The 25,911-nt window shown below is 37.5% G+C and overlaps 1 protein-coding gene across 1 annotated transcript in view; it reads right to left on the minus strand.

The window, feature by feature from the left end:
• Window positions 1–25,268, minus strand: part of alx4a (ALX homeobox 4a) — a 48,705-nt gene extending 23,437 nt beyond the window's left edge. Inside the window, exon 1 of the mRNA XM_088611026.1 lies at window positions 24,823–25,268. Within this exon, the coding sequence (XP_088467152.1) occupies window positions 24,823–25,168 (346 nt within the window). The 5' untranslated portion in view covers window positions 25,169–25,268. The remainder of the gene's footprint in view (window positions 1–24,822) is intronic.
• Window positions 25,269–25,911: the final 643 nt, after the last annotated feature.

The raw sequence follows: 25,911 nt of genomic DNA on the forward strand, positions 1-25,911 counted from the left end.
TATTTTTACACATTATCGCATTCTTGGCTTATAAAGATGTAACAAGACATATTCATAAAGCTGCACCTACATGAAAATGTTTTATATATATTTGTTGCATTTGTCGCATATTGTGGCAGCTGCCACATCACTTTCTGTGTGACCCATCACCCACACATTTAATGGAACTTAACTGTTCAGATTGTTAATGACCGTTTATCAATATTATTGACTAAGTGACTGAATAGAAAGCTTTTGGAACAGCAGCAGATTTTATCTTGCAGTTAACACTTTAATAAGGCTGTATTAACCATTGCCTGCCAACATCATACATTGTACTGGAGTTCTTTAGAAATGATAACATTGAGAGAGTTGCTTAAAGCTGTGGTTTCTAACATTTGTCATAGGGGACCACTGTGTCTTCTTATTTGTGTTCTAACCAAGATGATAAAATGACAGGCTCAGTGATTTCAGTGATTTAGATTTTCTTTTTAGGGCATGTTTTTAAATTTGCCTTCAAGGCCTTAAAGACTGAATGAGATCTGTAATTTCTGTCAACCCCTTTTTCTGAGTTTCAGAACAGTCCTCATTCAGGAATGCTGCAAGAAATGTTCTCATCCAGACCTCTGTGAGTGAAAGTGCCCCTCATTGTAGAAGATTTTCATACACTATCACTCCTACCCTGTTTGCTCATTGTAACAGTTCTTATTAGGTGATCATTTTAGTCATAAGTAAGGGTAGGCAAGTTGAGGAGAGGCTGCTTGAAGTTCTGTGTGCTCAATCTTCTGGAAACAGTATTCTTTGAAGTGAGGTATTTTTTAAATTCAGCGCTGAATGCTGAAACAAGTTAACCAAAAATCTAAACAAGCAATCAGATCGACTGAAGTCCTCAATTACCACTGGGGATTTGGAGCTCAGCTGGAACGAAAACCAGCAGACGCAGTGGTCCCCTAGGAGCAGAGATGGGATCTATTTAAAGGAAAAAAGCAGTTTTTACTCAGCAAATGTTGAGACCAGCTTTTTTATTGCTTCTCTACTCGTTCAACCTGAGGAAAGTGAACATGAGCTCCGAGACTGTTCTTGTCTGTTGTGTTTTGTAGCTCAGTGTATTGAACTCTCAAAGTAACTTCATATTTCACTCAAACGTCTGACACTAATAAGTAGTGGCCTTATTACTGTAAATAATGTCTTACAACCAGACAAGATCGACGTTTAGACCTTGTACTTTTCTGATTTTCTGAGGTGCCTGTATGTTCATGTGGTTTCATATTTGCCTTCAATAGACACACTTCATTCACCCTTGACTAAAATTAAACCAGGCTTCCCAGCATAATGGGTCCCACATTGCTTCCTTCCTTAGACTGACACATCCTGTTAAGTGTTGGGAAATGAATATATTTACTAAAATGTAAATATTTTGAAGTTATTCCTTCAGATGCCTTTGCCTATTGCATCCTCAAGTAAGCCTGTCAGACTGTTTGAAATCAGAGCCTTGCGATCAAAGGCATTTGTTTATGTTCTATATACCATTGATATGTTTTTTGCATTTGGACGGTATTGTGACAATCTATCGCTTATTGACTGTATGTGAACTGTCTGAAAGGGGGTATTTCTGTAACTCAAGGTGAATTCCCAAGGCTGACTTTATTGCATGAAAGAGGAATACCATCCCATTTAACAACTGGGTTGGTTGTTTGTGCCAGCTTAGCTATGGTATTGTGACAATCTATCGCTTATTGACTGTATGTGAACTGTCTGAAAGGGGGTATTTCTGTAACTCAAGGTGAATTCCCAAGGCTGACTTTGTTGCATGAAAGAGGAATACCATCCCATTTAACAACTGGGTTGGTTGTTTGTGCCAGCTTAGCTATGGCATGTGGTGCCAATACAGATTCAAAGTGGACTTTCAAGGCTAGTTAGTAGAATTTACACAGATCTGTAACTAATAATACCTAAACGTATCGAACAAGTTTAGATCAGTTCCAGCAGAAACCCAAAGCCTATCATGGACTGGCTATTATTGGAAGCTGTAAGTGTCAAGCAAAGACTGATTTCAAGTCACTCATTTAGTAAAATGTCTACATTGCTGTATATCATGCATTTTCAACATGAGCATTCTTGTTCTCTTCACAATCTTTTCCACCTTTTCATATATACTGTAGGTTGTACTGATTATTCATTTTGTAACTTTTAATGTTTGTATTCTTGTCGGATGTTTATATGGTCTAGTGAAAGTCTGCATAAACATCCCAAGAAGCAGAGTGGAATTAGGCTTCCCTTACTCCATGCTGTGTAGCTTTTAGTTGTAGTATCATATTATAACAACAGTTGCATAATACAAAGCACAAGAATAAATACACCACCAGTGTATAAAGTAAGATATCTATCCATTAACTATAATATTTTAATAAATAATGACATAAAAAATTAGTATGTGTAACACTTGAAATTCATGTCCTGTTTCAGTGCATGTTTAACCAGTCTTCCTGTTCATTCACATTCTCATGTCTACCGTTCTTCTTTCGTAAACTCTGAAGCATATTACAGATGCAATTAATACAGTAATCCATGCACCCTGGAGAACTATTGTGCTACAGTGATTATTTGGGGAAATTAAGTTGCTTCAAGCTCCCAAAACCCAAAGGAATGCTCATACTATTGAATGACACTGACTACAATGGGTAAATACAGTGAGTAAACAAAGTGTGGCCCCCTATTTCTTTTGTAGTGTACAATACTTTCTTTGATGTCGTTGTTGAAGTTATGTGAAAATCCTTTCAGAAGGCATGTATCCCATTTATCCTTTGAGAACAACTATGTAAAATCTAAATTAGGAAGTGTTTTTTGCAAAAACTGAATCATTAATTTTGTTGCATTCTGCCTCTCTAAAACGCTTCAATGGACTGTCGTACTTCCAGAGTGTAGTCAAACCCTGGGCCAGGTAGTTTATCCTGATGTTTTCACCAATGATTTGCCCTGTCTGACAATTTGTATACAGCCACTCATGTGATTCTAAAGTGGTGCTCTCATTGCATGTTGGCTTGATGAATTGAAACAGCATTGCATAAAATATTGCACCACCCTTTAAAGGTTGAAAGCCAACTAATCTAGAAATCTATGGCCTATACTATTAAATCACATTCCACACACAGCCTCAGGAGCCTGAAAAACATTGTCACCCCTGAAGAAAATGGGGCAAGGATAAAAATATCACATGGTGACCTGGCACTATCTGAAGCACTGAATTTTAGTCAGTGTCTTCCCAGAGGCTATGACAACATTGACGTGCGGCTGCACTCACATCGCTACACAAGCACTGAAGGGTTGTCTCAATGTGGCACATTTGTAAAAGGGACTCCTGAACGCATTCCTCATATGGTAGAGAAATTTAGTTCTACTAAACCTATTGCTTTCTTATGTAAAATGTAAACAAAAATATTCTTCAAGCACTGGTATACAGTATGTGGAATTCTTTTACAGTTAGGTGCAAAACCATTAACTGTAACTATAGTTGGCCATAAAGCAACATTACAATTTAATGTATGTTCCTTCTAATCACAGTGTAAATCAACTAGTAGTTTTGGTTTGTTGTCCACTGTGTTCTGCCTCCTTGCTGTTCTTTATCCTTTTACAGCATCGTAGTAGTGTAGTTTCACTGTAGTTTTTTATATCTTTTGCACATTGATGGTATAAAGCAGGGTAATTTATTGATATTCTATTGTGTTTTTGTTGCCAAAAAACATTGACAGAAGCAATTTAATTTGAAATAACGAGCCAGTGGATGAGCTTGTACCTAAATTTCAAGTACTGTGAGCATCATGCCAAATACCGTCAGTTGTAGTGCCAAATACTGTCAGTTGTAGTGCCAGGTTTTCTACATAAAAATGAGTAACTGCATATTTAGATCATCCCATTACTCCTCTGACAAGACTCATACCTGCACAGCAAGAGGTGGTATAGCTGGAAATTAATTGGATTTAAATGAAAGATAAGACTTAAATTTGCATATACAGTAGACTGTGTGATGCGGACTCCAATCTGTCATTGGAACACGAAGCTGAAATCTCCCCTGTGGACTATACTGGTATACTCACTAGTAAAAGCTGCTGCAGGGGGAGTATGACCCTCCTCACATGATGCAAAAAGTAAATATTCATCCCACTCTTAGTAAAAGTGTCCTCCCCACACCCCTATCAAAGTCATAGTGCAGTTCCCCGGGGGGAGCCAAAAGCAAGCAAGGGAAACAATTGAGGTCACACAGCTGATGGAGACGCCAAGCAGAGGAAGTGATTTTAGCTCAGAGCCTCCCACCGGACACCACATGTTCCTCAGTTCCCTGAAGTAAGCAGCGCATGCTCGAGACAGGGTCGTCTGAGATCTGCTTGATAGCAAGGACCGTCAGAACTGAACGCTAATGCTATTGAAACCGTTTTTATGATGTCTGAAAAAACTTGTTACTTGTTATATAAAAAACACAAGCATAACGTTAATTGTTTGTTTGGCATGAACTAGAGCACTCAAATCATGTTTTAAATGCTTAAATCCAACTAGTTCATGACTATCTGAGAAATGTGTTTTTGAAGATTTTGGGTCACAGTGCATGGTAAAACATGCTACTACTCAGTCCCTTTAAAATCACAAAGGGTCTGTGTGTCATTTGTTGAGATGCATTTGCAGTACAACATTGCACTGGAATCGAACCACTGCATGTTTTTACATGAGGCGCAGACTTCCAGAATTTAAGTTCCTGTTGATGCACCTAGGTGCAAAACCATGGAGCGCACTTGAAACTTTCCATTTTTACACATTGTGAAAACTGAATGATCTGCATTGATGTCATTACAGTGATCTTAAGGCACATTCAAAACACTTGTGATCAGATAGAGTAGTTATAGTACATGGTATTGAGACTGTATCTACTGTACATTTCACAAGCAGGTGAGAATGTGAGCAGGTTAAGCTTGAGAACTACCCCCTCATGAGTTTAGCCTCAGCACATTTACTGTATCCATAGCTGTGAAGTCAGAATGGGGCTTGTACAATCACCTGTCCACTCGGCACCTGAAAGTATTCATATAGGTATAAAATAGGCATCTTATGATACCATCACACTACTTGTGCATGCTGCTGTATATTTGTCTCTAAGAGAACGGAAGAGGAATTTTCTAACCAAGAAAAATGGCATTTAGCAGAGATGAAAGGTAATCTTCATGCAACATTTTAAAGCACTGTTTTTACTGCACCGCTAGCCTTTTGTGATCAGTTCAAGATGTACATAAAGGTGCAGTGGGAGAAAACTAAAACAAAACCATTCTCAGGATTTGCCTATCATTAAAGGAGCTTACTCAGAATAACTTGGGTGCTTTTAGTTCTTAACAACAGTTGTTGTTTTACAACGTATTTCTTTATGTATGTATGACTGTCCACATTAGAAAACCTGTAATATTAATCATGAATTGAGTGATGTCTACCCCTAGATGAAAGATAACCTTTTCCAGAGCCACATTTCTATCCAGTAGGTTGCTAGACTTAGACCCTTCACTTCAGTAGGGGTCTCCTGTTAGGACTGCCATTTACAGTATTTATTAATAGAAGGCTAAAACATCAAAGTGTAATTTCACTGGCTTTAAAGCAGTTGGGCGTCCTTTCTACTCTTTGTGTGGAATGCAATAGGAATGGTTAGCAATAGGCAAATATAAGAAATGCCCTGAAGATCTGAGGAGCAAATAGAAAAAAATCATGTATATTTGCTTTTTTAAATACAGTAAGTCTTCTCTTGTCTGTTACTACATGACTTTCCATACTTTAGCTCTGTCATAATTATCACTTGATTATAACGTTGTGTGAAGAAAAACTAAAGAAACCAAACATAACAAGCAAAGTTATATACAAATAAAAAATGAATACTTATGATAATATTGGGCATATTGTTAATTCAATCATTTAGTTTTGAAATACAGAGGGTTCTAGATTATAATCTCTGTGGCAGATAACTGCACAAAAGGAGACAATTTCTTTGTCTTTGTGGTTTTTGATTTAGTTATGGATAAAATGCTTAGTTTGCTTGTTCTGTGTGGCCTCTATTAATGTTACTTTAAGTTATAATTAATTTTTTTGGCTGAAATAAAAAAAGTCTTTACTGTAAAGACTCAGAAGATTACATATTTTACAAGCGGTAAGTGTAACAACAATGACATTCCTTTCACAAAACATGCTCCACATTATACTGTGCCACATTGCAAAGTCTCGCCTACGTTCTGAACTGTTGAACCCTCAGAGAATCCTTAGACACAGGTCTGGGACAGGCAAACAGCCCGATTGAAAGATCAAAAGTAATATTGTGCTGGGGCGGAAATGGAAGCAAAAGCAATAACAGACTTTTAATTGCTGATGTCTACCGTGACACCACAAGACAACACCAGAAAGAGCAGCTTACTAAAAACCTAACTCCCATAACAGTACTGAAACATATTTGCAAAACCAAAGTAAATCGCCTACCCAAAGCCAGATATATGTGTTATCAGAGTTAAATGAAGTGGAAATTCTGCCTTCGTGATAGACCTCCCAGGACTGAAGAAAAAAGAAATCCCTTGGAGTCCATGAGAACCTACACTGTTCATGACATAGAAGTACAATACTGCACATACCTCAATCCCAACAAAACATGCTTATATTAGAGTAAACATTATTTATACTGGGAATGCCAATATTGCAGCTATATAATTTTCTACATACTTCATACCAAGCTCTCCCCATCAGGTATACAGTACACTGTCACATGGTGTAATACTAGTCCTTGGAGTAAACTTTCACCCTGGTCTCTTCCAAGTTCCCACTGTGCGTGCAGGTTGGAAAAAGGGTTTTTTACTGTGTATTATGTGGAGAGAAAGAGTTAAACCTGGCTACCACTGGCTATGACTTCTTTTTCAATGACAGTTTGTAATTGTAGTGATCACCTAAATCTGAGGAATACCAGTTTTGACTTTACAGACGAAATTCATGTGCTTTAGTGTACCAAATGAGTTTTCAGAGGTGGCTGCTACTGGACCACACTATAAGGCATGCATGGCTCCTGTCTTTTTTGTCAGAACCGCCTCTGTCCTGTCCTAAAATAAACCACACAAAACTTGATCTAAAGAAGCTGAATGTACAGTAGTTGAATTAGTAGAATGCAGAACAAAAAGCCTCTTAGGTTCAGAATTGAATATGTCTATCCGAGATATCAAAAGCACACTTACTTCACTCAAGGTCTGTGAAGTTAATCAAAGAGGAGATTTGTTGAAACAGGGGTTATTGAAGATACTTATTAAGGGAAGAACCCATCATCTGTCCCTTAAACAAATAGTAATCAGGTAAAAGGTATGACTGCTGAGGACAGCAGAACAGACAGTCTTGGCATTTACCAAGCCTCTGTCACAATTCACTTCACAAGTCAATCAAGCCACCCAACTGGAAAAGAATGTAGATATACTGTAGTAGGAAACCGGGGGAGCTTTTCCTTTAAACCTTAAACCTACAAATTAATAGTTTTTCACAAGATTCAGGTGTTTATTCAATATTCTTGGAGATCAACAGAATTTTGACACATCAGATCATCTTAAGTAAATTACACAAGATTAGGCAATATCTATCAATGTCTGATGTTGAGTGCCTGAATGCATTTATAACATCAAGGCTTGATTCTGTGGGCTCCCTAACACTTTTCTCAATGAGTTGCTATATGTCCAAAATTCTGCAGTTAGACTCCTTTCTCACACCAGACACCAGACCCGATTCAATATATTCAATATAAGATCCTGTTAGTGAATTTTAGGGCTCGAAATAATCTGGCTCCATCATACATCTCTGAATTCTTCCATGTTTACACTCCTTTCCATAGGCTCCGTTCAGTTGAGGCTGGTCCTTTGCTCACTATACCTACTGTACGACTAATTCTCTGACTTTTGGTGGCCATGCCTTTTCTGCCTCTGCTCCATTGTTATAGAACGCCCTTCCTCACACCCTTTGAGATACAAATTATTTGACTCTCTTCAAATCCAAACTCAGAAATTCACCATTTTTACCAGGGCCTATGTCTGATTTTCATATATTATATTTGTATAATCCTATATGCTCGTTTAATTATTTTTTAAACATTTTATCGTACTTTTTCATTATCACTATGTACTGTGTCCTTGGGTTTGGAAAGGTGCTGTATAAATAAAAGATATTATTACATGTTGCTCTTTGGCAGCAGTCTCACTGCATGTATTTTGATCAGCAGATTCTTTCCATTCTTAGTTCACAGAGTAAAAACCAAGTCTATTTGGCATGTGTACCGAATGCTCCTATGTTGCATACTTTTAGATGTAATCCAGTATATACTGGGCTGTATCAGAGGGATGAGTGGCGCAGTGGTTAGCACTGCTGCCTTGTAGAGATGGGGCATTGGGTTCAGTTAATGAGGTGCTATCTGCTTGTGGTTTGTACATTCTCCCTGTGTTCACGTGGGATTGCTCTGGGTGCTCCAGGTTCCTCCTATAGTCCCAAGACTAAAGGTTAATTGGCTTATGGGAAAACTAGCCCTGGTGTGAGTGTGTGCATGTTTGTATCTGTTTGTGCCCTGTGATGGACTGGCGTCCCGTCCGTGGCGTATCCTGCCTTGTGACCCTGCTCTGGCTCCCCCGTGATCCTGCACTGGATAATGGATGGATATATACAGCACTAGTTCATATTGGTAGATTACGTGAATAATTTCTGTGAGAAAGCAATGATGGACTAAACATCTTGAATAAAAATGAACAACAGCGACATTTAAAATATATATGGAACAATGGTAAATTGTGCTGTAAGAAACTAGCCCTGACATCCTTTTTTGTTGTAGAATCTTCTAAGGTACCTTAACACTACCTTGTCATGTTGATTCCTGTAGTGTTATTTTAGCGCAGTTTGGTTAATGACAGCATGTGAAACATCTCACAGTTTTGCTCTTATCTAGTTACATTAACTTTGATAACATTGTCTGTAAAACGCAAGCAATCTGGGAGAAATGGTCCCCAGTCCATTTAAGTTGAAGGCATTTAAGTTGATGTTCTATTGAACATGGGAGATTCTTTCTCTACTACTTGAATCAACATAAATATTGGCTTTATAACAAAACTCGAAAAAGGCTAAAACAAAAGGAGTGGCAATCCTGAACCTTCCCAAAGCACAACCCGAATATCTAAAGCCTCTAGACTGCGTTCTCTCACAGTGATCAACCAGGATCTTCATCACCTCCGGCATTTCTGCAAACAGCCCAGTTATGTGGACTGACTGCCCTCCCACTGCCCTGTCTCAGAGAAGCCGCTTTGAAATGTTCATGTAGCCCAAATGCTTTCAAGTTGAAATGCTTGACTTACAGGGAATTTGCTACACCTTTATTTAATTGGATTTTAATTTTGCCAGTTGCTGCCAAAAGCAGTTTAAAAGCATGGTTTTTCTTGTCTTCTAATTGTGTCAGTAGGTGTTGCTTCTATGTCTGCTGGAGTCCAGGTCAATGGTACAAGCATAATAGACATGCTGCCTTCTTAAATTGACCCCTGTGATACCAGCTCAAAGGACAATACTGTGCTGTGCAGACATAAGGTTTATATCAAACCACAGAAGGGCTGAAGCCTCCTCTCTTTCCTAAGTCATCTGGTACCTAATTGATCTGAGGACATCAATGACGCACTTCCTATAATTTCATTATCTGCTTTGACAACTATGGCTGGCTAGCATGTTCCAGGCTCCCATTTGCCCATGTTTCTCAGTTTTAAAATCAGTTCCCCACCGTTTCCACCTGTGTCCTATGGTTTCTTGAAAAAAGCCGCAATATAGGCTTCAACAACATGGCTGGGCAGCTTGTTACATATAATATTCACAAACAATGCCTCACAAAAGTATTCAGAATCTTGCACAGTTTTGCTTTAAAGCCTGAAGTCATGACACTTATGACAACTAATGTTTCTTTTATACATAACCTGCTCCACACATTTAAAGCGAAAGACAAAAATAAATAATTAAAACAGATAATATGAAACAGAACTGGAAAAGTCATAATTGCATGAGTATTTAGAGTCTTTGCTGTGGCAAACCTAATTTAATTTAGGAGCACACAATTACTTGACTGAGACACAATTAGTTGAGTGGCCGGTCTGTACGAATTAGTAGTGGTTCTCATGATTCCAGAATAACAACACCAGTCACTCTGAGATTCCTTGGCCAGGTAGGGAGTTTCAAGCTAAGATTCAACCATGAGGACTGAGGATTTTTCAAAGCACACCAGGGATAAATTCATTACAAATCAAAGACCAGGAGTGGGTAACCAAAATATCCTGATTCCGAGTATCCTTCTGAGCACAGCCTACTCACTCATCTGAACCGTAAGATGTATCATGCCACCCAGACGCTGCAGAGATCAGGCCGCCCTTCCTAACCGAGCAGCAAGGCAAGCAGGCACTTCTCAGGCCTACAAGAGCTACAGAGTGCAGTTATATCCTATACCATATCACAGTTCAGTAATGATCCGTACACCTTTGATTTTGTCAGCCTCTCTCTTTTATACCAAAAGACAAGATCAGTGCAGTCACTCCCTCTTAAAGGCAGAAGCCGAGTAAGAAAGGTGTCTTCAGCTCTGTCCTCCTTCAGTTTGAAACGATGATTAAAATTAAAATGCCCTGCGATAAGCACTTCTTCATTTACACAAATGCTCCTGTTGTAGTTGCTGTACTGTAGGTTATCGTACCCTAAATGTCAAAGGTCATTTGTACCAGATCTGTTGGTTGTCTACCTTTTTCTTGCGAGTGAAGTGAGTGTAAGCATAAAGACTGCACTGCCGTTTAAGAGCTGTTCGTTAAATTACAGTAAAGAGTGTTGACGTTCATCAAAGTGTGCTTAATAAAAGTTACCACAGTTCCTGTTTTGATTTTAATTAATAGGAATAATTTTGTGACATGTAGAGTGGTAGTAATACCAGTCCTTTTGGCTATTTTGTTATAAGTCTGACCTATATATTAGAGTCTCGAGCCGTTAACCCTTTTAGGTTTATGGGCCTGGATGTTGGTTTAAATGAACAGTATTACACTAGTTTCTCTGACGCAATATATTTACCCTAATGTATTCTTCACCACAGCTCTCTCAGTCTGTCTCAGTCTCAATGAGTCCAGCTCCATCGCAATTGTGTGCTAATATGCTTGTTTCTATCTCTTGCTATTTTTGGTTGTAATTCTCCTGGCATTTAGTTACCTGCTCGTTTGATGTTTTGATTTGCCTTGGTTCTCTTTTTGCTTGTGTTTCTCATGAAGCTGTATATTAACTCTGGATTCGTCCCCTTCTGTCCTAGTTCAAATGTTTTGGAATTTCACTGTGGGAACTAGGTAGGTTTATTTTACTTCACAACCCTAAAAATAGATTTGATGTTTATACAAAAGACAGGATAAATGTCTAAAACTGAATTTCTCTTAAAGCACATGATTAGAAATAGGAGAGTACTGCATGGCCTTCTGAACTGAACTGCCTCTTTGCACTGATACAAAAGTTCAGCATTGTTCTGACACAAAATTGGAACATACGAAAACCGCCCTCCTTGACACAGTTCTTTTGTATTTGCAAGCCGGTGTTAATGTTCTTACCATCAAAGCTCATTTGCTTATGTTGCTTCTGTCTTTGACAGCTTTACTGAAGCTTGACCTTCCTTCTCAAACCTCCTCTGCAACTTGTAAACGTTATACACAAGCGCAATCTGAACAACCAAAATGTGGCGTATTGTATAAAACATCCTACATGCATTTCCTCTTCAACGCTGCCTCAAAATGCTTCCCCAGAGCCTTTCGTTTCTTCTTTAGCTTTTCACCAGCCTTGCCGGCTTCATCTTTACCAAAGCTGCTCTTGATTAAGTTTGGGTTATTATTCTGACCCGTTCTCAAGGCAGTCTTCAACATCACCACTTGGTCTGTGGGAGCTGTAATGAGATCCTTCTATTTACTTTTCAGCTTGTTTTTGATCGGGGTACCAGCACAATGTGTCGTTCAAAGCTGCACAAGACGTGTTCACCAGCCTGCAGCTTGCACAGTTTTTTCAGAACTGCTGTTCTGCTACACAAAGCTTGTAACAGATAGGTCAGATTTTAAAATGTTGTCTAATCTGGAGATGTTAATGTGGCAAAGCAGAAATCTGGAGTTTATGCCACTGTGGCAAAAATAAAGAAGGCCCCGCGTGCTTGAGTTGTTCAGAAGCACAGGAAATGTCTAATAGAATCTCAAATAATGCAGTAGGTGTTTGCATAGATGTAGACCAAAGTCAAAATATTTATCAAGTACTTTCCGTGATTTTTGCAATTGATTGTTTTTTTTCAAGTCCTTCGAAAACAAAGGGCAGAACCAAGGCTCGTTCTCTAACCAGTCCTTTGGGGAAATTGGCAGGAATCATGAGAAAAAAGCTAATAAAAAATGATCTCAGGCAACTTGAGAATTATCTAAGACCTTGTTAAAAAAACAGAAAAACATGATTGATGTTGGGATTTGAGTTTTGGAACATTATTTTCTCCTAATGGCTTCAGCTGGCCTGTTTCAGTGTGACATTTGCAGCACACCCAGTGAAGCAGTAGTGCTCGGCATGTTCACGATTATGCATGTACAGTATAGGCGCACGCAGTCACACTCCGCAGCACACACAGGGTCAGATGTCTGATGCACGTGATCATGCACACTCTGCCGTATTTATACAGTATGTTAGACATCAGTGCATACATATACTGTGACATCATCTTTCTGGATCTTTTAACACATACTTACAATGCGCTGTTTTGATAAGAGGGTATAATAAGAGAGTATAATATCCAAAAAGTATTTTAAGATTCTGTTCCAAAAACTGGCCAAAAATACTTTTTACATTTTTAGTTTCATACATTTACAGAGAAACCAAGGTAACACTTCAGATTAGGGGTTGCAAATGCCATGTATAAATATTTTATAATTGGAATATATTGTTAATACACTTTTAGTAGACAGGTATACTGTACTAACCAACCTCTACTGTGGATTATTTCCATCCAAAATTGTCAGAGACAGTTATGATACAATGAAGTATAAATCCCTGGCTTGTCACACAGATATGTTCATAGTCAGACTCAGGAACATTTAGCTACCTCCTGCATCTGGGCCAAGGAGTGAACTGTGTCTGCAGGCTGTGGTGTACCGTGTAAGCCGGCCAGTTTCTCAGCACAGGCGGCAAACAGCACTGGATGTTAGAAGGATGACCCCTTGTCCTCAAGGGAAGACAGGGAGTGACTTACATCACATGTGGCTTGAGCCAGGTTTCATCTCTGCAACCCAGATGTGAGGCACAAGACCCTAACAACACTCTTCTTGTGGGCTGTTAATTTGGTAGCTTTGTTTTATACAAGCCTTTATAATTAGCTTCATATTAAAAATGTTTTTTGCATTCAGGGAGATAAAATTAAACACAGGGACACAGGAATCCTAAATAGAACATTGTACGGCATGTCTTCTCAATTTGCATTCTGTGCAAGTTAGATTAAGGCTTGCAGAAGGTGTATCTTATGTATTCATTCTTAGATATACAATATAGATGAATATATTCTTAGATATAGAATAAATAAGTGAATGAATACATAAATGCAGAACAAAGCTGATAATTTAAGGAGAATTCCTGTCAAAGGATTTGTTTTTCTGAATGTTTAATATATATTCGGCATTGTTTATGGCTCCTGCCTTGCTGCTGAAAAAATATATATGAAGCGTTTATATAATTATGGTGCATATGTGCACTACGCATCATACATACCAATGAATTTATGTAAACATTTGCACATGCAAAAACATTCTTAGTTTGTGTTCTATACAATTATTTCTATAGAGTTGTTCAGAAAACTCATACGGATCTGTTCAATTATTCAAAACTCAACCCAAACCAAATACAGTATTGCTGACTTTTGGTTTATTTGTATAAGGACTTTGTATAATGAGGTTACACAAACCAGTCACCTTTTGTCATTCTGAGGCTCCCTGAGGTTAAGGTTTGTCTTTTAAAGCATGAAAAATAACTAGGGGAATATTTAATGTACATCTGACTTAAATTAATAGAGTAGATCCCCTGCAGTGTTTCTGCATTCCAGTGGTTTATTTAACAGTATATCAGTCTGGGAAATTTAATGTCATTCATCACTATGGCTAGGTAGGATCTAGTAGCCTGTTCACAGCAGTGCAGCTGAAAGTCTTGCTTAGTTTTTGGTGTGTTAAATATATAAGCAGAGAATCATTCGGTGGTTTCACAAATTACATTCCCTAGATGATCTCTGATGTCACTTTAACTTACAACTGTCTTCGCTTTTTGCTCCTCCCCACCAGAATAAAGTGTGGTATAACACAGTAGGGGTGAAATTCCAAGCGATTTCCTATCCTCCGTATTGACCTATCCACACCAAGTGGCCACAATATTAAGAACTACCATTCAATCGAATGGACTCTCAATGGCAGGCACTGCATGATTGTCTTGACAGATTCCAACTGCTTTCCTAATATAGGATGTTCCTAATATTGTGCTGAGTGAAAGCATTTTTTTCTTTTGTCGTAGTCCCATCTTTTGCCCGGAACAGCTGTTATTTTCCTGACCAATTTGCTATACCTTTAAAGCTATTGTTACACGCTTCGATGAGAATAAATCCTGGCCACAGAAACAGGGCTTAGAAACCTAAAATAAATTACTTGAAGTAGATATTAAAATACCTTCCCCAGCCACCTGAACTGGTCAAAATATTATTATGTGCTGTAATGCAAGCAAAGCCCTACTGTACCTTAACAGAAGACTAAGCAGCAAGTCTTTACGAAAGCAATGCTATGGTCAAATATACCTCGTGCAAGAACAGCGCTTCAAAATCAGATGTCAAGTTTAAAATCTATCTTGAGAAGTGAGAATGAAGCAATGGGCCAGCAAACTGATTGAATCGTACAGTATTTGTAGCTAGACGAGTCCGGGTTTGTGTGTAAATACTGGCCAGAGACAGTTCTCTCACTTCTATCTTTAGATGTGGTTTGGAAGCAACAGGAACTGACACATCTCTGAAAATGAAGCAAAGAGCAGATATTCTTAAAACCAGTTAAATCAATTTGGATTGGGATTATGGTTAAAAACTAGAGAAATGCATTGAGCAATTGAGAAATAATGTGGTGTGATCTGTCAAAAAAACTGCTGGATACATTTTGTTTGAAATGTACTGTACACAGAATTGCTTTCGTTCCTGAACATCTCTAAAAAAATGTGGTTCTGTTGTTTATTAGCTCATGTAATAAAAGATATACAGATGTAAAATAATAAAATAATGTGAGAAAATGTTTTTAATGATAAATAATGCTTGTGCTGGTTGATCAGTTGACTATTTCTGTTTTTTTTCATGTACATCTGGATGTGAGTCATCTAAGATATTGAACTTAAGTTGAAGGAAAAAGCTCAATAGCACTGCCACTGTCCACCTTAAACACGAAGTTTAAAATACTTTTAATCAAGTTTAAAACAATGCATGTTTTGCTTTAAAAAATTTAGAGGCCTTTTGCAGAAAACTAGAGAACAGAATATACATTGCCTGATTGCTTAACTTTTATTGATAAAATGCAGTGTTTTGTTGTTCTTTTTTAATTTTTCAAAGGAGTCAGAAATGTAAAACACTGGAACTCTGGAATATTCACTGAATAAGACAAGAAGTAAACATGCACAAACTCTAGTCAGCATTTCCCAGAACTCATACAGGGAAAATACAGAAAAAACGTGCGACTCCAGGAATTTCAGTACAAGCGTTGATTGGAATAAAAGCTCAGATTGTCCTCATGGAATTTCCAACCGAGAACTTGAGACAAGAATTGGGAATAATGTGAGAACCACTAGGAAATACAAAATGCCAACATAATATATTCCATTTTGGTACTGCAATCTTTTGCTCAAACTACAATTATAATATAATGAAAATATCAGGAAGCAGTGTTAGTCTTGACAGAATTGATTGATCAAGATACATTTCACACATATCTAAACGAAGACAACATTAAGATTGATGTAGTTTTAATGAATACCATGCATTTAGATTTTCCCTTTATTTTGTTATATTAAACTTCATTTTGTGACTCTTATAATGAATAAAATGAATATAAGAACAGGTTTAATATTCAGTGTGTATATACAGTTTTTAGCTGTACGTTTATGTCCTTGACAAAAATCCACAGCAAAGCATGGTTTTATGATTTATGTACTGTATATTATATAAATCCAGTGTTTTGCCATCAAATGTGTTATATTTTCAGAATGTACTAAACAAAGTGCTAGCAATCAATGTATTTTATAGGTTTTGAATAAATGGGAAAATGTGTTTCCAATTTTAGCTGAATTCCTTTAGATTGCTGTTCAAACTGTGAGCTAACCTTTCCAGTTCAATTAAACTTAAGTTTAATTTATGGATCCTGCTGTAGAAAGGTTATTTTTAAAGCCTGTCTTTTCAAATTTAAGGATCATATTTGGCACCGCTGTGCACGGCAGATATCTAACACGATTCTTGTAAAAGCCATTAAATTGTAGTGGCCCTAGAAAAGCAGGCCTCTGTCAACATTCCTCATTACATATTACCCTCTTTTTAAGTGTCATGCAAATTTGCTTCTTTAAGACCAGCTCATGAATTTGAAAGGACAGATCATTATTTCTGAGCTTCATTGATGTTTTTATTGGAAAAATAAAGGCTGCAATTGCTTAGTGCTTTAATAATAGAACATCGCTTTGCATTCTAATTCACTAATACTCATCACAGAAATGCTGCTTCCATGTACTGCAGACAGAGAAATGACACGAATTGCCCAACTCCAACAACAATTGAAGAACATAACCATTTGGCAAACACCTCTACCGCCATTTTGGACTGATGAAATATTGGTCTGTACAGACAGTCGCAGAGCTTATCAACCCTCTGCTGGAAGAAGAAAAATAACGGTATCTTTCATCAATCTTCCTTTATCCTTTATGTTATGTTTTGCAAGATCAAACATTCTCTTGAGGTTTGGGGTACAGCTTTGCTATGAATATTTGAGATGTAAAATAACAGCCTCTCATACACTGTTTTGCAGCCACGGTAACTTTCTCAGAAACCTTTTTGCACAGGAATTGTTTTAGCAACAGCACCTTCTAACTCGGCTCTGTAGGAAAGAGAGGTTGAGATGGGAAGACCCAGGTCTGTCACACGGATCTCCAGAGCTCTCTCAGCTTGAACCCCACTCCCTGTGCTTCGTCACCATTTTCGTCCTCCCTTCTGCTTTAGGTCCCCTTTAAGATGCACTCCTTGAGCATGAAAACCCTTCCACTCAGACGGAAACTACTTCTTCTGATTCCATCACGATGGAGAATAGGGATGTTTCAAACTCGAGTCTTCTGTGTTGGGGATACCCCTGTTCTCGGGTGGATGAGTGCTACTGAACAACATGAAGCCTGAATTAGATGCACAGTGGTGTGCTTCACTGGGGATCGCCAAAAACATTTTATCTGAAACTTTTGTTTCCAACTAATAATCCATCTACTAATATATTGAAATACTCCTGGATAACAGGAGCTGGATTTGGATAACAGGTAGAAACAGCATAACATAGGAAGAACTATTGTTCTCAGGTACAAGGTTGTCCTATGAAATTACGAATAGATTTTCCAAGTCTTGGGAGTTTCTCTTGCTGTAGCTGCTGGTGGCTTGTCTGTTATATAGAAAACCTCTCGCAAAAACCAAGTTATTTAAACAAAGCCTTAAAATTAACTATTTATTTTTCAGCCAGTTACTCTGTATCAAAACATATCCACTGTGTAAACAATGCCAGTAACTCATGAACTGTACCAAACTGCAAGGCCAGTAAACTATTTAAACCAAACTCTTTGCCCAAAATGTTTTTTATAGAAGTTTGCTCCAGTGTTTGTATGTTTTTCATTGTTTATTACCAATAAATTCCTTAACTTACATTCTAGAAACAAATCTATGGTCTGTATGCTAGCACTAGCAGCATATTGTATTAAGATTACTGTACAGTAATACTACAGTAAATGAACTGACAGTTGAATTTGTATGTAATATATAAAGAAATAAACATGATTCAACAGTCTTCGTTAAGAATCTTTATCACCTCATAATTCCTAAGGCCTCTTACTGTTCGTGATCCCCTTACAATCTAACACATGAGCACAAATCGCGATATCGTCATTACTAATATCCACTTACAGAGCAATTCGTTGAGCATTGCAGGAGTACTTTTGCCGATCTAAATAAAACGAAGATCAACGCACACCTTAAAATGTTCAGATGTTCGTTCGTCGCACACACCTGCAGTGTGTAATTAATATAAAATGCTCTTACAGCTTTTCCTAACCGAATAAATCCCATTAATTAACTCGTACATTTCCCTGTATGTTTTTGAAACGGAGTTCAGTGGACTTTTACGGGATAGTTATCACCTTCACTGCAGTTCCATTGCAATCGTTTTTTGCAAAGCGTTCCGAATTTTAATGCGAAAGATGTTTTCAAATATTAATTTGATTTTATAGACAAGTAGTTCTAGCAGCTTAATCTTTGAATTTTCATGCCTGTGATCAGTCTGTTTTACCTTCACGAAGGATGAACTTAATGACGGGACAATTAGAGAATTATCTGTTACTACCGTAGATTTAAAATCAGTCTGCGTGATTTCTGTGGAATGATTAGTCGGGAATGTTTTCGCAGCCTACCTGATAAATTGTGAAACATTTTAGAATTGTTGAATTTCATAGTAGCAGACAGAGGGAGACGTGTTTGGATTAAATGTAGGACGCAGAAGGACCCTGAAGAAATAAAGTAAGTAAGGTGCATTCAACGTGGATAAATTAATAATTAAATTAGTTGTTTGACGCAATTCAAAGCTAGGATAGTTCGAGAAAAATCTAATACAGACTTATCTGTAGTTGTTAAAGGAATGCCCCTGGTTAATGTATTCCTTTAGCTCTACTTTTCGTTATGTACTGTAACGTCTTATTAATTAAATGCATTGTTCTTTGCACTCACTGTACAGTATGTCTGAACTTTTGTTAAGTTTAATCAGGGTACTTCTAACTAAAAATATTCACCAATGGGCGGGCTTCACGCTTTACTTTACTTAAAAGTAACGGGAAATCTCCATGTAGGATCTAAAGGTGTACAATACGCTACCATAGTCTGAATTATTTCCACATCCACCTACTAAAAGTATACCCGTAACTTACCAGCTTCCAAGAGTCTACCACGTGCACTTAATTTTCCCCGAGTTTCCTCCACAATTAGGTTTCATTAAATAATTTTGTAGGTTATTAATACGGACTTTATTTTACGTCTGCGGCGAGTTGTAGCTTTTTTTTATCTTAGCTTTGTATTTATGAACGTAAACACAGTTGTAATTAAGTTGCACTTAGCTCTCGGATACCTGGAGGACAAGCGGGCTCATTAGACTAATTAAGACGTCTCAAACAGCCCAGCTGAAATGTCTAGTAGTCATAATAAGATCTAGTCTACCTGCGGTGAACGCAAAAGTGAAGTTGTTGAGCTAAAGTTACCGCCTACCAGGGACTTCATTACTTAATACAGTGCTCTGGCAAATCTATAAGGAGAGAGTCGCAGAACTCGGGCTTTCTGTGATCTGAACAGAGTCCTGGGACCTGTACAGCAAATCTGTAGCACACCAAGCGACTTCTGTCATTCGTGCTTGAGACGTGATCCTTTTAATTATATGTTTTGCATTTGGTCTAAATTAATCATGGGTATATGCATAGAGTAATATATAATATGAATGTTTGCTGTGTACCGTAAGTATTCGTTTAACACCTTTTAATATCCGTATATAATAAAAAAAACTTTAATATTGTGAATTCTAACGTGCGACCATAACGTTGTATCCATTTTTGATGCTACTGGTTAAAATCAAGTTGCCATACAGTTCCTTCAGATCATCTGTTATGATATGGCCAACACCAAAACCATTTCAGAGTCTTGTGGCGCCTTCTGCTTTAAAAGTCATTTCTCGGAGCGGTAATGAGCGGAATGGAAATTTTCAAAAGTTTGACATCTGTTATACTAGCATGTTTATGGCATATGCTTAAAGTTTAGATTCGTTTTATGCAGTTATACGAGTCTTCATCTACGACGGCATATTGCAATAAATCATAAAAGAGCATGATTTCGTTTCTGTTGCTCTTCTGCCTCAGAACAGAAGCGTTGTCTCTGCATTTCCTGCTCATCAAACCTCGGGCTGCTTTTGCCTGCTTTAAAGGAAGCGCCGTAACGGCGCTACGGTTCAACTGCAATTTCGTCAAAAGGTCGCACATTTCTTGAACAAAACCGAAATCTATTTAATAACATCTGTATAACAGCCAGCCTTTAAAAGTGTTCAAAAGTTAAGGGTGTGTTACATCACTCTTTTCAATAAATTATGAAGAGAGAGGAGGAAAGACTGATTGGTTTATTGCTTTATGCTTTAATTAAAGTTTAATGAAATCCTACACTGTTTCATTCAAGCGATTTGCGGTGATGCATTTTAAGTTGTTCCAAACCGCTTATCTTGTAAGTCTTTCGTTCCTCAAATAGCTGTCCCCTTCCTTTTACCGCTTGTCTTTATTTTCTGTAACTTGTTTTGCTCCGCTAACGGTTATTATCCACCTTATGTTTATTGTCCGCGGATTCAGAAATATTGTCTCAGTTTGCGTTTTACATACTTTCCAGTGCAACAAAAATGACTTATTTTTTTAGAATGTATTGTAATCGAGCCTTTTTTACTTGGAGTTTTATCCTGATCTGGGGACTTAAATGTCGTCACCTGTTATCTGTTCTCGGTTTTTGAGGATTTGCCCAACAACACACGCTCACTTAAAGTTTGTGTTTCCTTTTACCCAGACGTAGAGGAATGGCATTTTTGTTACGGATGATAATTATGAAGACATAAACTGCCGTATAGGCCTAGAGGCTTTTTCTAAGTGTAAAACTGCACAGTTACAGTAAGCTATCAGGCTTACTTTCGTTACTGTCCATGATATTGTCTGAAGAAATGAAATTTGTATTTGCATACATCGGCGTGGTATAAGACTGACTCTACTGTGCCTTGATCCTGTCACGTATTTCATGGTCTTGTTATAAATAATTGCAGTACTCTGCGTGTTTTAGTCATTCTTCCATAAATTGGTTTATTTTAATTTTAAAAAAAAAACTTGCAATAATTCTATATGGCAGTGTATTGTTTGTTAGGTTATTAAAATAGCTATGTGCCGGTGAGATGGGTCTTTATTTTTATCATGATTAATAAGTATCCCCACCACCACCATCTTTATTGTTAAAAAAAGAGCTTTTCGATTTTATTTCAAGGCACTCTTAATATACTAGTGATCCCAGCGATGTAACACATGAAAGATGTTGTTTCAGAACCAGATGTTACGGGGCTCAGACTTTCTTTTTTTAAACTCTCTTCCACACGTGGAAGACAAATGGTATAAAATATCGTTTGCAAGATAAAACTCCCGACAAACTGCGCCCAGGAATCTGAAACGGCTTGTCTTTAACGTCCTTCGAGATGGTAACAAAAACATGCAACATTTTTATTAAATGCATCTGCTTGAAATAAAGTGTGTAGATGTAGAATTGTTTTTCACCTTTTTCAGTCATTTTTGTTTTGCCTTTTTAAGTCCAAATAAATTTGAAACAGTCTTCTCATTCTACTTTATAAATAAGCAGACTGACATCGAGCCTAGGTTTATATGCTCAGTTAAGTTTGACAAACTTTTTTCCCCATTTGAAACAAAATACATCTGGCCCACCTTACCAAATGCGTGCATTAAGCAAATTTAGAAGATAATTTCAATTGAAATATATTTAAAATCTAACATATTGTAAATATTTTGCTCAAATTGCAGGATTTATTCACTTTCTTGGGATTATAGACGACATTTTGCAAGTTCTATTTAAATTATAACAAATATTTAAAAATCGTAAAGGAAAACGAAAACCTTAAGACACTTCAGCTAATGGGTGTCTTTTTTTCCTTTTAACATTAAATCGAAACTTTGTTTCTGTTCTATGTGCGGAATCTTGAATTTCTTTATGTCGTAACAAGAAGTAACTATTATGTGATTATTGAAGATTATTGCTTGCGAAGATTAAGTCATTCGTGAATATATTACATAATTTACATTTTTTCTGCCCCTATTAATATATAGCCGGAATTTATAACCCTGAAAATATTTACAATTCTGTCTAAACCAAGGTTGTGTTCAGCTCTCGATGTTCTAGTTTGGAATCTTTTATTAAGGAAGCCAATCTGGTCAAGAACACGTTGGCACATTAGATGAAAAACCACTTGCTTAACAAGCAAAAGGCTCCCATGTTATTCTTATGACGATTAACGTGGATGGAAAGGTGCAGCTAAAATGATTCTTAACGTCCTTAACGAATTGTGAAAAATAGAGATTCAAAATTCCACTATGATTTTTGGAGACGTAGAAACGACAAATAAACATAAATAATTAGCGTGTAAAATTAAGTAAAATTGCAAAGCTCTTGCGTTCTTATACTGTGTGAGTAGGATAATTGCACTACTTAATCCTTTCTGGGGGAAAAATGAGATTTATACCTGTAGAAATGGATTTTCCAGCGCTCAGCGCACCCTTTGTAAAATTCTTTTTTTAAATCAATTAAAGAAGGGGCCTATTCATCACTGAGTTATTGCTGTAACAAAGAGTGTTTGGGGGAAGAGATGCATTACGTGCATTACATTACACTGCTTTCCTATTAATTACTTTAAATTCTTAACATTTGATAACTCGAGTCAGTGCGCTATCAATAATTTAGCACGTCTACAAATTATCGCTCGTGAAATCTGTCACTTTGCATTATAAAAATATCGCATATCTCAACCTCAACCTTTTCTCCGAATAAATCTGATTCTTTTGATTGTAGCAGAAAACTATCAATTAAAAGAAATGTTCCAATGCACCAGGACGGTATCCGCAAGTGAAATTCATGTTTCACTAACTCTCACCGTGCGTTTACTCACCTTTCCTTTGTCTCGCTGTACTTCTGTAACACTGCAGTGTACACTTACAGTAAAAGTGGTAGTTTTAACAGCATAATGTGGTCGTAATTATTTTAAAAACATTCCCTAAGGACTCCCTTTTGCCGTTCTCACATAGGAATTTTCCTTATTAATGCCTCTGCTGGGAAATTTGTTTTGTTTCCTTAATAATGCGGTTTTAGAAACGTATTCATGCCAAGTTTAATAAACTGAAGCTGTGCCTCCACGAGATAGCCATGTTAAAAGCAAGGCGAAACGTATACACGGGATCAGGGATCCTCGGTATTGAGAAATATCTTCCCGGTCTCCTTTTGAAGAGAACTTCAAAAGAAATACATATTGGAGTTTAAAATACAATCTGTAGTCATAGTTCTGTAAAATTAAATTTCTGCTATTATTAAAATGACCCTATTTCTAACCTACATTTGAATGACGTAATCATTGTGTATTATTATTATTTTATTATTATTAAACATGTTTTATTGGGTATGTTACCCCTCCTCCCTTTGCTCTACTCCATCCGCCTCACAGCAACTATAAGACGGTGATCGATGGCTTGTTAACTTAACCTCGGCCTCCTCAAACCAGGAGCCGCCTTCAGTCCCCAGATTAACTTGGAAAAACTAATTTACCATTGAACAGTGCGCCATTAACCCTGGCGACAGCAAGAGGCAGGAGTTCGTCAATGTAGTCCAAAGATATGCGAGCTGATGATACCCAGACCCAAAGTAAAAATGAAAGCTGCTGTTTTTATTTATTGAACTTTTGATTCGGATCATTAAAATTATGTTGTACAAGAAGTTTCTGTTCCTAAATCACTGGCCCAGTTGAAGCTTTCTTGAAATAACCATAAAGTAAAAGGCAATGCGCTGTACGTTATTACTGATATCTGTAAACGTGTTAATTAAATTCTCCCAAGTTTTAACTCCAGTATTAAGGATTGTAATGTAGATTATCGCATTAAACATACTTTAATTCAAATCGTTAAAGGGAAAATTCAATAGTAACGTTATGCCTTCGTCTTAATTATGTTACTAAGGTCGTAGCTACGGTCGTGATATCCATTATAGCCTGCAATGTGTGCGCATTTATTTTGGAAAACCCGGGGTACATTAGAGATGGTCAAACTGGTGGAAAATATTTGAAAATATTTCTAAATAATAACTGGACTTAGTATTGACACCAGTATTAGCAAAAACTCGGATCGAATTTCTCCTGCTTTAGGTAGTCCTTATTACATTGAACTTGTTAGCAAATTTGATGTTAGCTGAGTGTTCATATGGATAACAGTGCAGAGCGAAATATTTTTTCATTGTTATTTCCAAACACGTAGGAACGTTTAGGTACGTTTCTGTATGGGAATAGCTAAGTCTTAAAAGAGTACAGGACTCTATTTAACCCATCCATTTTGCACAGTTTCCTTCGAGACCTATCTAACTGGGAACAGCTGCATCCTAAATTCACAATTCTCTCATAGCTTCGGTCTAGAAGGTAGAACAGTTTAGCCTACCTGCGCTGTTAAAAAAACATGTACGTCGAAGAATTCTACAGAGATCACCTTCTTTTTCATACAGTATGTGTGAGTGTGGTACTCGTGTGTATACAGTATATATAGATATGAGAATTGAGGAACTCCGAATACACAGCATTAACTTCTCAACCTATAAAGGCGGTGGGAGACCAGTGTTCCGTTAATTTAATGAGTTAAGTCGGAAAAACTCGTAAAGAACGGACTTACTATTCAACTCACCATAGCAGGAGATGAGCGCTCCGTTGTGGCCGCTTTCTTGATGGAGTTTGCTTCCTTCTGGGGGTGTTTTGCAAGAGGACCTCTGCATGAAGAGGTGGTATTTGTTAAAGTTGCCTTCCCCAGAAGTGGCATCCAATGACTGGCATTCCTGTTGGAACGGGCTCCGCGACTTTTCCCCATAAGCCTGACCTTTGTTGGTCAGGAAAGTGGGGCTGTATTTGGTGTCACTCGCTTGGAATGTCCTAAACGGGTTAGCCTGGTGATCCCTACCTTGCGGTGCAGATGGGTTATAATATGAATCCATGGATGTCATATCACAGTATGAAACGCAAGTCTCAGCGTTCATTCCTAAAAAAAAGTAAAGGGAAAAAAGAGGTCCAAATGTTTTTTTTTCTTTCTTTCCTTTTTGGAGAGCGAAGCAAACAGATACTCTCTCTCTCTCTCTTTCACACAAGGGCGCGCACACACACAAACTCGGCAGCTGGGGTTGGTTATAAAATGATTCAGATGTTTTCCAGAAACTGCAAGCTGACCAAAAGCTAAAAGCCCCCTTAAGGTTTAGGAGAGTAACAAAAACTGTCTCTTCCCTTGGAAGATGCAACCCAGAACTCCTCGATATAGTCTATAAGTCAGGACCTCTCCCCAGTTATGTAGACGGGTTGAATGGGTGAGGTCAGACCTTTGCTTAGGGGGGGAAAAAAGGTTTGTTGTAAATATATGGGGAGACACAACACATGACATTAATGCAATTAGGATATGAATATATAACTGATTGGATGTGGAGGGCAACACAGAGGAAGCAATTCAATGGCTGTGACACGGCTAATTTGCAATGGTCTCTCAAATGAGGACTTTGTCTTAAGCTAAAGAAAAGCTGCAACAGCTCATTTTCACTTGTGTTCTTGTAACGGTTCTAAATATTTCTTTTTTAGATAGTTCACGAGTTATTCTGAAGTTAATATTTTATTGCAAAACACAATGAACACAACGCAAATGCAAGGTTCAAAATCCGTCCGAAATATTGTATTTAAAATACCATACAGGGTTTACCTTGCCTTTAAATGTTCAGTGTACTTTAGCGGTACATAC

This window comes from Lepisosteus platostomus, chromosome 18, assembly GCF_059453375.1.
Source record: "Lepisosteus platostomus isolate fLepPlt1 chromosome 18, fLepPlt1.hap1, whole genome shotgun sequence".
NCBI classification, from domain to species: Eukaryota; Metazoa; Chordata; class Actinopteri; order Semionotiformes; family Lepisosteidae; genus Lepisosteus; species Lepisosteus platostomus.